The sequence below is a fragment of the Taurulus bubalis genome (genome assembly GCF_910589615.1).
Source record: "Taurulus bubalis genome assembly, chromosome: 19".
NCBI lineage: Eukaryota > Metazoa > Chordata > Actinopteri > Perciformes > Cottidae > Taurulus > Taurulus bubalis.
Window position 1 is genome coordinate 3581786 of NC_136607.1, and position 11389 is coordinate 3593174.

An 11389-nucleotide genomic window follows, 5' to 3' on the forward strand; every position below is an offset into this window, starting at 1 on the left:
AAGCTTGTAAATCATCTCACAATAAAAAACCATAAAACCATAAAAGTGGCCTTCATTTGTGAGGATTATCTCGCTCAACTGAACGTGTAAGTATTGTAAACGTTGTTTGCCACGGTGCAGTTTTTTTCCGCAATAATCCAAAAGCCTGTGGAAAGATCCACACATTATTTCATGACACCCTGATAGGTCCCGTCACATTTTAAATTTGATTAATTTTAGTTATCTGAGACGGATTACAACTGCACTGTTTACTGTGGAAATCATGCGACGTTTGCTCTGTAAAGAACAGACATGCAGGATTAATGCATTATTTCACAAATGCTAATTTGTGTTTGAGTCACACATTTTCTGGCCTGACGTTATTTTCCCTATAAAGTAAAGTACTTGCTGTGGTTAAACTCCCAAGCATTCGAAAAAAACATTTCGCCCCGTTTTCTAACTAAGTGGCCCTCCAGCTGGAGAGACGGTGTGTGTGTGTGTGCGCGCGAGTGAGTCATCTGTTTATCTGAGAAGGCATTACGTTTCTTCACAGGTAGCTTTGCTGCAGGAAGGGCACCTGAGTGTGTGTGTGTGTGTGTTTGTTTCTATGAGAGGATCTGGCTGGCGAAGAAGGCCTTGGTCTCTCCACAAGTGGGGTTGGTGCACAGCGGGCAGCGGAGGGTCAGCTGCCGGGAACAGGGCTCGTTAGACTTCAGGTGGGACTGGACCAGGTCTGCCAGAGCCTGGAGAGGACAAATGGCACACAGTTAGTGTTGAGACAGAGATAATTAAGGGAGTTGCTCTCTTCTTTAGCTCTGTGAACACTTGGTTGTGTTGTCAGGATCAATTCAATCTAGTCACTGATGACCAAACACTGCTCTTGTTCACTAGTTATATACAGTCGCTTCTACCTTGCCCGATTTTTCACCGATGTAAACATGCAGTAAATAACACTTCCTGCATACATGCTTTCACATTAAAAGTAGCCTGTGGAGTTTTTGACCTCCTCTGGAGGTGTTCTTCTACGAGTGGCGTGTTGGGTTGGTGTAAAAGCTCGATCCCTCAATTTCCCAGCAGGCTGCTATTTTGAAATATCTGCAGGTTTTAAGTTTCATTTACAGAAATGTAACCGTGTTCAGAGAAACTGCTCGGTGTGAAGCAACTAGATACAAGTAGTGTATAAAAACAGTACTTGTGTTAAAAAGGAGAAGTCTGGCATTCTGGGAAATATGCTCTTCGCTTTCTTTCATTTTGCTTAGCTTAGCATTAAACTGGAAAAGGGGACGAAACAAAACAGCGTTAATTATTTAGCTTTACAATGTGCTGGTAGGCTGATGACCATTGGACAGAGCCAGGCTAGTTGTTTCCCACTGTTTCAAGTCTCTACGCTAAGCTAAACTAAGCTAACCAGCTGCTGGCTGTGGCTTCACATTTACTGAAAATCTAATCTATCTTCACGAGAAAGATAAGGGTTTTTCCCATTTATCTGGAAGTATTCCTAAGAGTGACACGACTGTTGTCGTCCTGATGGAATTAGCACCACTGTGGAAATGTGAATTATTATGAATTAACTTTGTGGGCTATTACAGTGCAGCTAATTCCACCACCTCATTGTTTTTAATCTGACCTTTATTAGACTCAACCTTCATTTGTTTGTGCTGGTCGTGGTTATTATTTGATTCAAACTAGTGTTTATACTCTGTGCATATACTTGAGGTTTTGGCTTCTTTTTTTTTTGAGCCAAAAGAATAATCTGAGAGAATTTAAAGGCAAGAATGATTAAATACAACATATAGTTAGTAAGTCGATGGTACAAGCTGATGGTAAACCTTGACACCAGCCCTGCTCTGCAGTTAAAAATTGTGATGAATGTATTTTGTTTTATTTCCCAGCCGGCTGCTGCTAGCAGACGGCAGCAGACTGACGCAGCTCACTGAGAAACTAAAACCACACCAAGGAAACCATCCTTCAGTAACTACCAACTAATCATCCTCTGGATATTGATTTATACACTCTCTCCCTCACACACAGACACACACTCAGAGACTTGGCGAGGGGTCTCTGAGCGCGGCAGGTTTGACCAGCCAGCCAGCCGGGCGGTTCAGTTCTACTGTAGTCAGCTCTAAAGGTTCCCATTGATCTGCCCTCTTCCTTTAATAAACCCTGCATGCACGCGCAGGCACACACTCTCACACACACACACACACACACAGGAGTTGAATGTTGTGAGAAAGGTTGTGGGGTTGAGGATGAAGGGAGGTTAGACAGGGAAAGGAAGAATGGATGGATGGATGTAAGGAAGGAGACGAGGGAGAGAGAGTAGAGAAAAGAAAGAAGGAAGCCATCTATTGACCATCTCCTTCGCTGGAGTTCACTTACTTCACAGAGCCTTCTGCTGCCGTTTCCTTTTTCTATTATTAGAGCTCTTCCTGGCTTTGTACAGTCTTACCTCTTTTTTTTTTCTTTCAATCCTTCATGTATTTACTTTTCTTTTTTGCAATCGGATCATCTCCCTCTTTATCCTAACTTTCTCGAACATTTCGCAGTCTCAATCTTCCTCTCGCTTCCTCTCGAGCTGAAAGTCTGTTCTTGTTTGTTAAATATAGACGTGCTCCTTTGTTAACAGACTTAAATCTGCCGCTCCATTTTAAAGTCTATTTACATCCATTTAAATTAGTCGATTGTTACCTACTTTGTGCGTCGGCCCATATATGTTTGTAGACATGATGAAGGAGCTGCGCGTGTGTGTGTGTGTGTGTGTGTGTGTCGTACCTTCATAAAGAGAGGGTTCCCGTTCAACGACTCCGCTCTCCTGATGTTCTCTACCCCACACTGAAGACAGAACGGAAAGACAAACGTAAGAAGCCGTGGTCACACTTGTTTTTTTTATATATATATATATATATATATATATATATATATAGTGATAATTACTTTTTATAATCGGGGACTTTAAGAAACTAAATAATCGTCTCCGGAGTGTTCCAATTATTCACAGGCGCTCTCGCTCTCTCTCGCCTCTCGTTCTTTCTTACCTCCTCCCCGAGCACCTGTCCGTACTCGATGTCTAGCTCGTGTAAAGTCTCGATGTGGTCGGAGGTGAAGGCGATGGGCACCAGCAGGATGTTCTTCTTCCCTCGCTCACACAGGCCTTTGATCACATCGTCCGTCTGGGGGCCGAGCCACTGCATGGGCCCCACCTGCAGGACCAAACACCAGACGGGACAACAGCTCAGTGGGGTGGAGGTTTGTGGGTGCTGCTTTTTGCATCATCATCATAATGCAACAGTTTGTCCGTTGGTGTCCAACCCCTTAGATTACAGGCCAAATGCTCATTGTCCCCAGATGGTGGTCCCCTTTAGATTTTTAACGAACGCATGGCCTCCCCTCTACCGCCACCTTTAGGCCAAACTTTACACTTTCAACTCCGCTACTGGAGACAGGGTTCATACACATTCTGACCAATGGATTTCCATGACCAAATATTTTGTGAAATCTCGGTGTAAACATGAAAAAGTGAGAAAATGTAGTATTTAAACTAACAATGAGGATTCCAAAGCATACAGTAAACCTTAAATGACACAAATGAATGAGACAATAGTTTGATTGAAAGAATAAACATTTATATAGATGCCTGTATGTATGCTTGCTTATATTTTGAGCGTCTTTCTTTTAAAAGCATATTCATTATTTCAAACTCAGCGTAAATGAACATCATGAACACATGGATATAACACATTTACATGACTTTTGGGATTTTTTTTTTTTTCAAGGACTTTTCCAGGCCTGGAAATAACCATTTTAAAATTCCATGACTTTTCCAGGTTTTCCATGACCGTAAGAACCCTGCTGGAGAGGACTCAGAGAATAGCTGAATCATCAGTGTGTTTGTATGTTCCAACATATAATGCGCTACAGCGAGGGGCCATTAGAAGGACACACCTTCAATGGAAAGAATCACCTTTCTGGTTTAGTTAAACTAAATTGTGTCAGTTTGTCCGGGCTGGCGTGAAAACTGCAGAAGGAACTCTGGCGCGGTCCAAACAACCGAACCAAGACCGCTGCTGCGGTTCCATTTGTGGTGTGAAGTTAAAAAAGCAGAACCACCTATAGGATTTTATAATGGCAGCTATGATATTTTAGCTTGATTTCAAAAAGCTAAACTACCAATAAATGCATCTGGTGATCACGTCATCTGCTCATGACGCGATCTTTATAATTGATCTTTATAATTGATACAGAGACACGCACTGATCTGTGTACAGAACATATTTATGCGAACACGTCTGCGCGTCAGCGGGGGTAATCTTCCAGATTGAAGCTGTTGACACTAAGCTTCGGTTACATTGCGGACACGTAGTAGTTCTGTTCATACTCGCCACTCCTCCCACACATGGGCATTAGATCGCTCCGCTACCACGGCAAAATGCCGGTAGACGGAAGTCCCCACAGAGCCTTCGCTCATGTATATGATGGAGTTCACGTCACGCGGGCCTTCTTGAACTCGCGGCCGAGAAAACCGTGGCTTTGGTTTCTATAACTTCATGTTTACTCCTCTTGGTTTGTTTGTGAACTATCTTTTCTCCCCCCTTTTTTAACCCCAACTACAGGTGTGACAAGTCTTGGGAAATCAAGCTGGTGAGGTGTGACTTGGAAGAAGTCACACCTCAATTCAACATGACTGCTGGAAGTGTCTTGTTTTTCAACGAGCAAAATGTTAGTCTTAAAAGTAAATTGAAAGACGCCATAATGACACGTATGCATCCGGTGTAACGTACATAGTATTTAAACATTTATGTCTGGTTTATTTTTCTGGTAGACAGGAAGCCAGCAACACACCCCAGTCCTCCTCTATACAGCGACTTGAGGACTAAGTGCTTTGAGGGTTCTGCTCTGACGCAGTATCAGATGGACGGGTGGCTCCATCTTGTGGCGTTCCAAGCTAAGAAACATCCTGTGATGAAGCAATGAACTACACTCCAGATCCTCCTCCTGACATAGTTGTAATTACGTGGTTACACACAAATGTAACGGCCTCCGCTCACCAGCAGCGATGTGCAGCAGAGTTTACGAATATTAATAATTATATAAATACGTAGCTGCAAAATCCTTTTTAACGCCTGCTGCCTGGAGAATTCACTTAAAAAGGTAAAATGTCCGGTGATGTTGGAGCCCGCAGTTTATAGCGTCATTCGTTGAAGGAATCAGGTACCAATGCACCACCTACTGGTTCCCGCTGGTGCTCAAGTTTACTTTAGAGGCACAGGAGGCTACAATCAATATTTGTATAATAACAATGTGATCAAGTGAAAGGTGTGGCTCGTACTGACGAACCTACAGATAATTATCAACTTTAAAGTGAGCTCATTGTTTAGACATCCGGTCGGCTGCGACTCGACCGCTCTGGTTCTCTCAGCGCTCTCATCGTATCGTTATCAGCAGGCAGCCGTTTCCAGAGAAAACGCCGTTAAAAAGCCACTGTACACTACCAGTTTAGACCAGTTGCTGAATATAACGGATATTATATCATTAGATATGTCCATCATTTGTGAATCACCAACTGTTTACCATCAACTTAAAAAGGTGATATGTCATGATAATGTTCATTATCTGTTTCTACTGCCTCCTGGTGGCTAAGAAATATATACATCCGGTACGGTACTTGGAAACAAAACCGATAATAACATTTAAGTACCAGTCAGAACTGGTCAGTGTTTTATTAGTACCTCATTTATAGAGTTAAATGACAGCTGTATTCTATAGTGTAACCAAATTAGGCTGATGATGCAGGGCAGATGCAGCAGTACTGCTGATCGTCTTCTTCGCGGTTCAGTTTCAGCTGACAACCACTGATGTGGTTCCCTTGAGCAAGGCATTAAACCCCCAACCGCTTGGAGCACCGACTCTGAAGCCCTGCAGTCATGTCTACTGGTCCTGTTTGTGTGTGTGTGCGCACTCACCCTGGACTGCCACACTAGTCTGTAAGGGTTACAGTGTCCCAGCCTCTCCATGACTCTCTGGACGGTGGCTCCCACTTCCTGAGGATACGGGTCGCCTCGGTTTACAACCTGCACACAAAACACAGCAGTGGCACCCCGTAAGTGTGTACCATAGACTTCATATAAGAAGTGGACGTAGCCCTCATGCACAACTCTGTGAAGACTTCCTGTGTATATAAACGGCTCATTCCAAGAAAACACAACGATTCTCTGTTTCAAGTGGTTCTACATACTATATTCCATTTCTGCTTAAAAAAAAAAAAAAAACGTGCAAAAATCCTACACTCTGCTCCTTTAAGTGAGGACGGCCTCAAACCAGGTTTCAGGCGGTAGAAACCAGAATTTATGGACACCGGTGTCATAATCCGCTGTTCCACTGTGTTTGTAGGCTGTCCTCTTTCCAGGTTACATGATGAGGATGTCCTGTAGCTCTGGCGACACCTGGAAGCTACTCGACCTTTTGTTCATGTATATTTTGTCATTTGGACCGTCTACACTACCTCCTAATCTTTTAGGAGAAACAAGAGGAATTTGGGTCGGGACCCGCAGGTGGGTCGCAGGAGATGTTTATCTGGGTCGCCGCATAAATTTACAGCATTTCTCCTATAGTCTATTATTTAACATTTATATCTGCAGTTCACCTTTGAGCCACATGAGAGAGCCTGGATGTTACAATTGTTCTGCCTATTTATACGTTCATTTACACACAAATTCGCTCATGATGTATAGGAACTTCCCTGTAGTGAATCAGGCGATAATGGTTTGTCTTTTTTTTTTTTTTTTTTTAAGAGTGGGTCCCAAGAAAAGCAAGTTTGGGAAACACTAGCCGATACTGTAACCGTATCTCGTTGTTTGTTTTCTACGCCGAACATCTATTGCACGTCTGTCCGTCCAGTGAGGGGAGGAGGGATTCCTCGGTTTCTCTTCCAGAGGTTTCCTCTTTTTTGACCTTTTAAAGTCTGTTTATGGGGGAAGACTTTTCCCAAGGACAGACGGTACAGATTGTATTGTATGCGGTACAGATTGTAAAACCCCTGGAGGAAAGTTTTTTTTTTTAAGTGTGATATCAGGCTATAAATGTGACGACTTGAATTAGAGTTCAGTCCAAGAACTGTCCACACTAGTGTTACCAGAGCTGGAGAGCTCGAAATCAGGACAAAACACTCTGAAGTCATTAGTCATGCAGGCCTGTGACTATTAGTGCCGACACTAATAGTACAAATATACTCACAGCCATGGGGAGTGAGTGCGCTGAGAACAGAATGACAACGTCGTCCCTCTTTTCTTCTGGAAACTTCAGCAGCTCGTTACGGACGTGATCTGCAAAACACTGCACAAGCGCACAATATCTGTTATATTTAATGTACTTTCTTATTTTCTGTTTTATTGAAATACTATAGTAATTTTCCTCAACTGATTAAAAAAAAAAGTTTCCGACTAATGACCACCTGGAAGACATGCTGAGATCTATAAATACAGACAGACTTGTTAGTTGCTATGATGACCAAGCACGGCCACTTTTCAGCTCATTAGTTACCATGACGACTTCTTGCACTCATCAATTAATTATCCAATATATATTTTTCTAGGTTTGTCTCTGAGAGGAGGAGGACCCTGCTGTGTGTGTGTGTGTGTCTAACCTGCACCAGCAGAGGGTGTGTGGGCCAACGGTCGATGACACTCCAGCGCATTTTTGGCCTGTCGCCTCTGTTTCTGTAGTAACGGTAGATGGCGTTCAGACTGCTGCCTGTTTTCATGACAAACAAACAATACGCACTAATATTAGAAGGCCGTTCCGTTACGCAACGAGCAGTCCTCCCTTTGAGAGAGGGTTTGGGATGAAGTGCCTTGCTCGAAGGCACAAACAAGAGCTGAAGACAAGACAAGCTGCTGAAAAGCAGGGAGCACCATCTGTGTGTGTGTTTCCTTTATCCAAAAATGATCAGAGGGAGAAGAGAAGCAGATGAATACACATTAGACTGAAATATTGTTCTCAATGGTGGCAATGTTGTTAACTCATGCAAAACATATGCAGCTTTCTGCAGCTAATGCAAGATTGATGTGCACAGTAAAACCTTCCCTTAAATGAACAATAACACCCCAACTTTTTTTTTTACCCTTTTTCCGATGCTATTTTTTGCAAAGCGGGGCCTCATGGACACGAACGCCTGTCACAGACTGAGTAGGTAGAGCGCTGGTGTTTCCCCATTGGCCGCCGCGTATTCAAAATGGAAACGTCTAGTAACGTATATGCAACCACAGCAAGTGAAAACTACATAATTTTTTTAATCAGATAAGAAAACAAAACTCTTTTGTCCTGCTGTTTGATGTTTTAAAAAAGTTTTATATGGCCGGCTAGGGATGGGCAATATATTGATATTTTAAAGATATTGTGATATGAAACTAGATAGCCTTGACATTGTAATTTGGCATAAGTGTTGTCTTCCCCAGGTTTTAAAGGCTGCATTACAGTTAAGTGATGTCATCTTCTTAGCAGGACTTTACAAGATGTTTTATTATTTGCCGTGACCCACTTAGTCATATCCACAATATTTATTGTTGTTTATAAAAATTCTCATTGGTCGAAAATGTCGTGATATTGGATTTTCTGGGTGTGACTGTCACCTGTGGTGGAGCAGCTGTACTGAGGGTACTGTGTGAAGGCCACGGCTCGCTCCACTCCGTCCTTCTCCATCTCCTCGATGGCCTCCTCCGTCAGCGGCTGAACGTACCGGAAACCGATGTAGAACTTGTGAGGAGCTGGACAGAGAGACCGTCATTCAACAACTGGCAACCAAGAGATATACACTCTTAACTAAACCACAACCATCAAAACTAAACCACAACCATCAAATCAATGAAATACTGTCAAGAAAGACATAAAGGGAGTTATTAGTCGTTACTTGTGATCAGTTTCCAGACCGCCGTTCGGGTGGTTATCAGTGAGGTAGGTGTGTGCAGGCGTGTGAAGTGACACTCCCTCACTTTGTCCCTATCTATGGTTCACACCCGAACGGTTTCTAACAAGTGAGTCGTCCAGCAGGAAACGCAACAGCTGTTTTTTTTTTTGTGTCAATTTGTAAAGCGCCATCGCATGACGATACATCCTCCCCGGATGATTAGCACCGACGCTAAACCGGGACTTCCTAAAGCCTACGACAGTGAGTAGTGAGAGCTCTGGCAGGCATTACATATTGTGAGTGTGAGATCTGGGACTGTCTCACCTGTCTCGGGACACATCTCATCCAGCAGCTTCACCATGCCCTCCCCCTGCATGGAGGTCCAGTGTTTGATGGGCGAGCCTCCTCCGATCTTGCTGTACTGCTCCTGGATCTTTGGCGTTCGGCGCATGGCGATGAACGGGCCGAGCTTACTGCAGAGCAGAGGCCAGAATGAGACGACAACACTCGCAGGCTAACAGTAGAGTACTGCCTCCATAGATGTACAGCGCACACTAGCTCAAGCAGCCATTTGCTCGTTGTGTTCAGTTCAATAACTTGAGCTCAAGCAGTTAATGTTGGTTTGTAGTGCAGCTGGTGAAATTAACAGTATGTGTATTTTCCTCTCAGTCTTTGAAGCTAACGTTAGCCTAGGCAGCTAACAGTACATAACTCCCTCAATATAATATTTTATACGATAGATTAATATACTAATAAACTAAATTGGTTCAACCCAAATCTACATCCCAACACAGAATATTTGTTTCACAACAAAACTGTGTCGACTGTCAACAGAAATGTTAGCAGCTATGTAACGTGTCCTAATTAGCACCGAACACAAAGTACCAAGACCGATAAGATGACATTTGTTTTTCAAAAGTTTGGTCAGAAATCAAAGTACAAATGAACATTTTTAACTGATGACGACGGTTCGTTGAAAGGTCAGAGGAACACATTTAAATTCATCCCGAGGTCTGAACCAAATTTCTCATTTTGGCATGATATTTCAGGAATACAAAAAAGACAAGACAACCAAGAGGGGAAGTACACACTCAGGTTCACACTGTGATTAAAAGGTATAAGAAAGAAAAACACAAATGTTTATTTTTTTTGCCAATAACTTCCCTTTTTTGTTTGTTTCTGAAACACTTGGCATTTTCACATCAGATAAAACACTCTGAGATGAAAGAAAAACACTTTTTAGTTGAACTGCGCACAAGAAAGTATTGCTTCATTTAAAAAAAGGAGCCACGAAGCCCAAAAAGATTGGGAAACAACTGGTTTATAAAAAGGACCAGTGATGTTCAGAATAGTGTCAAAAAAACTAACTGTTGGTTCACTAGTCAGTTATTATGAAACAAACGAGCAGAGATGCAGCAGAGCATGTGACCTAACAACCTTCCCCCATTTGTTTGCTCGGTATGGAAGCTCGTCTCCGCCACAAAGAATTTTGTGTTATGCTTGCATATCGTTTGCATGGTTAGACCGGCGAGGGGATGAAGAGACTTGTGAAGAAGCGCAGATAACAGGAAGGATAGTGTGTGTGCCAACTTGACTCGACAAAACTACATTTTGTGTCAAAACTACATTTTCAGCAAGAAAAAACACATTGTTGAACTGTTCAGTGTGTGTGTGTGTGTGTATGTATGCGTGTGTGTATGCGTGTGTGTATCCTATGATTTATAAAGGCTATCAGCTGTGCTTTCCAGACTGCATTTGCAGTGTTATTTTTAGCTGTAAAAATAGCTTGTGTAAATCCCTGTCCAGGGTTTGTATCCCCCAACAAACACACACTACATTAATGTTAGACTTGTTTATTGACCAACAGCTGATAAACGCAACATTGTTTTGCTATGAAACTGGCAAAGACATGCAGCCATCAATGTCTGGTCCTCCGTTTGTTGGTAGAAGACATCAACCGCAAATGGTCAAATAACTGATGACAGTTTTTTTAAAAGCTGCTTTTGGTCAGATCAAGACAATATTATAACTGTGTGTGTGTGTGTGTGTGTGTGTGTGTGTGTGTGTGTGTGTGTGTGTGTGTGTGTGTGTGTGTGTGTGTGTGTGTGTGTGTGTGTGTGTGTGTGTGTGTGTGTGTGTGTGTGTGTGTGTGTGTGTGTACGGTGCATACCTCTGTACGGGGAGTTTCATCAGGTCTGTGTCCAGGAACAATCGCAGCAAGAAGCCGTGCACGTCTTCTAGTTTCTCAGGTCCTCCCATGTTCAGCATCAAAATGCCCGTCTTAGGTTTCCTGCAGGCACAAGAGATTCATAATCAATAATTCATATTTAACAATGCCTCGGCTTCCCTAAAAGATTATAAATGACGGTTAATAAATTAGTCTTTCAACAATGAAATCTCACAATATATAGATTTTTTTCTTATCTGCTACTTTCTCAGTCTTTGTGCCCATATTATTGTAAACTATTGTTAGTTAATGCCATTACGCTAACATAAAACACAATCCGCAAT

At 42.6% G+C, this 11389-nt stretch overlaps 1 protein-coding gene across 3 annotated transcripts in view; it reads right to left on the reverse strand.

The window, feature by feature from the left end:
- The window catches only part of fech (ferrochelatase), a 13740-nt gene extending 2572 nt beyond the window's left edge, over window positions 1–11168 (reverse strand). Inside the window, exons 1-9 of one of the 3 annotated variants that reach the window (XM_079235084.1) lie at window positions 11049–11168; window positions 9203–9351; window positions 8604–8738; window positions 7619–7725; window positions 7210–7308; window positions 5940–6047; window positions 3015–3179; window positions 2752–2811; window positions 1–722 (exon numbers count right to left, since the gene is read on the reverse strand). The exon at window positions 1–722 is cut by the window's left edge and continues 2572 nt beyond it. In XM_079235084.1, the coding sequence (XP_079091210.1) occupies window positions 585–722; window positions 2752–2811; window positions 3015–3179; window positions 5940–6047; window positions 7210–7308; window positions 7619–7725; window positions 8604–8738; window positions 9203–9351; window positions 11049–11146 (1059 nt within the window). In that variant the 5' untranslated portion in view covers window positions 11147–11168 and the 3' untranslated portion in view covers window positions 1–584. The remainder of the gene's footprint in view (window positions 723–2751; window positions 2812–3014; window positions 3180–5939; window positions 6048–7209; window positions 7309–7618; window positions 7726–8603; window positions 8739–9202; window positions 9352–11048) is intronic. The other 2 variants (XM_079235086.1, XM_079235085.1) reach the window with 2 other exon arrangements.
- Between the last annotated feature and the right edge of the window lie 221 nt (window positions 11169–11389).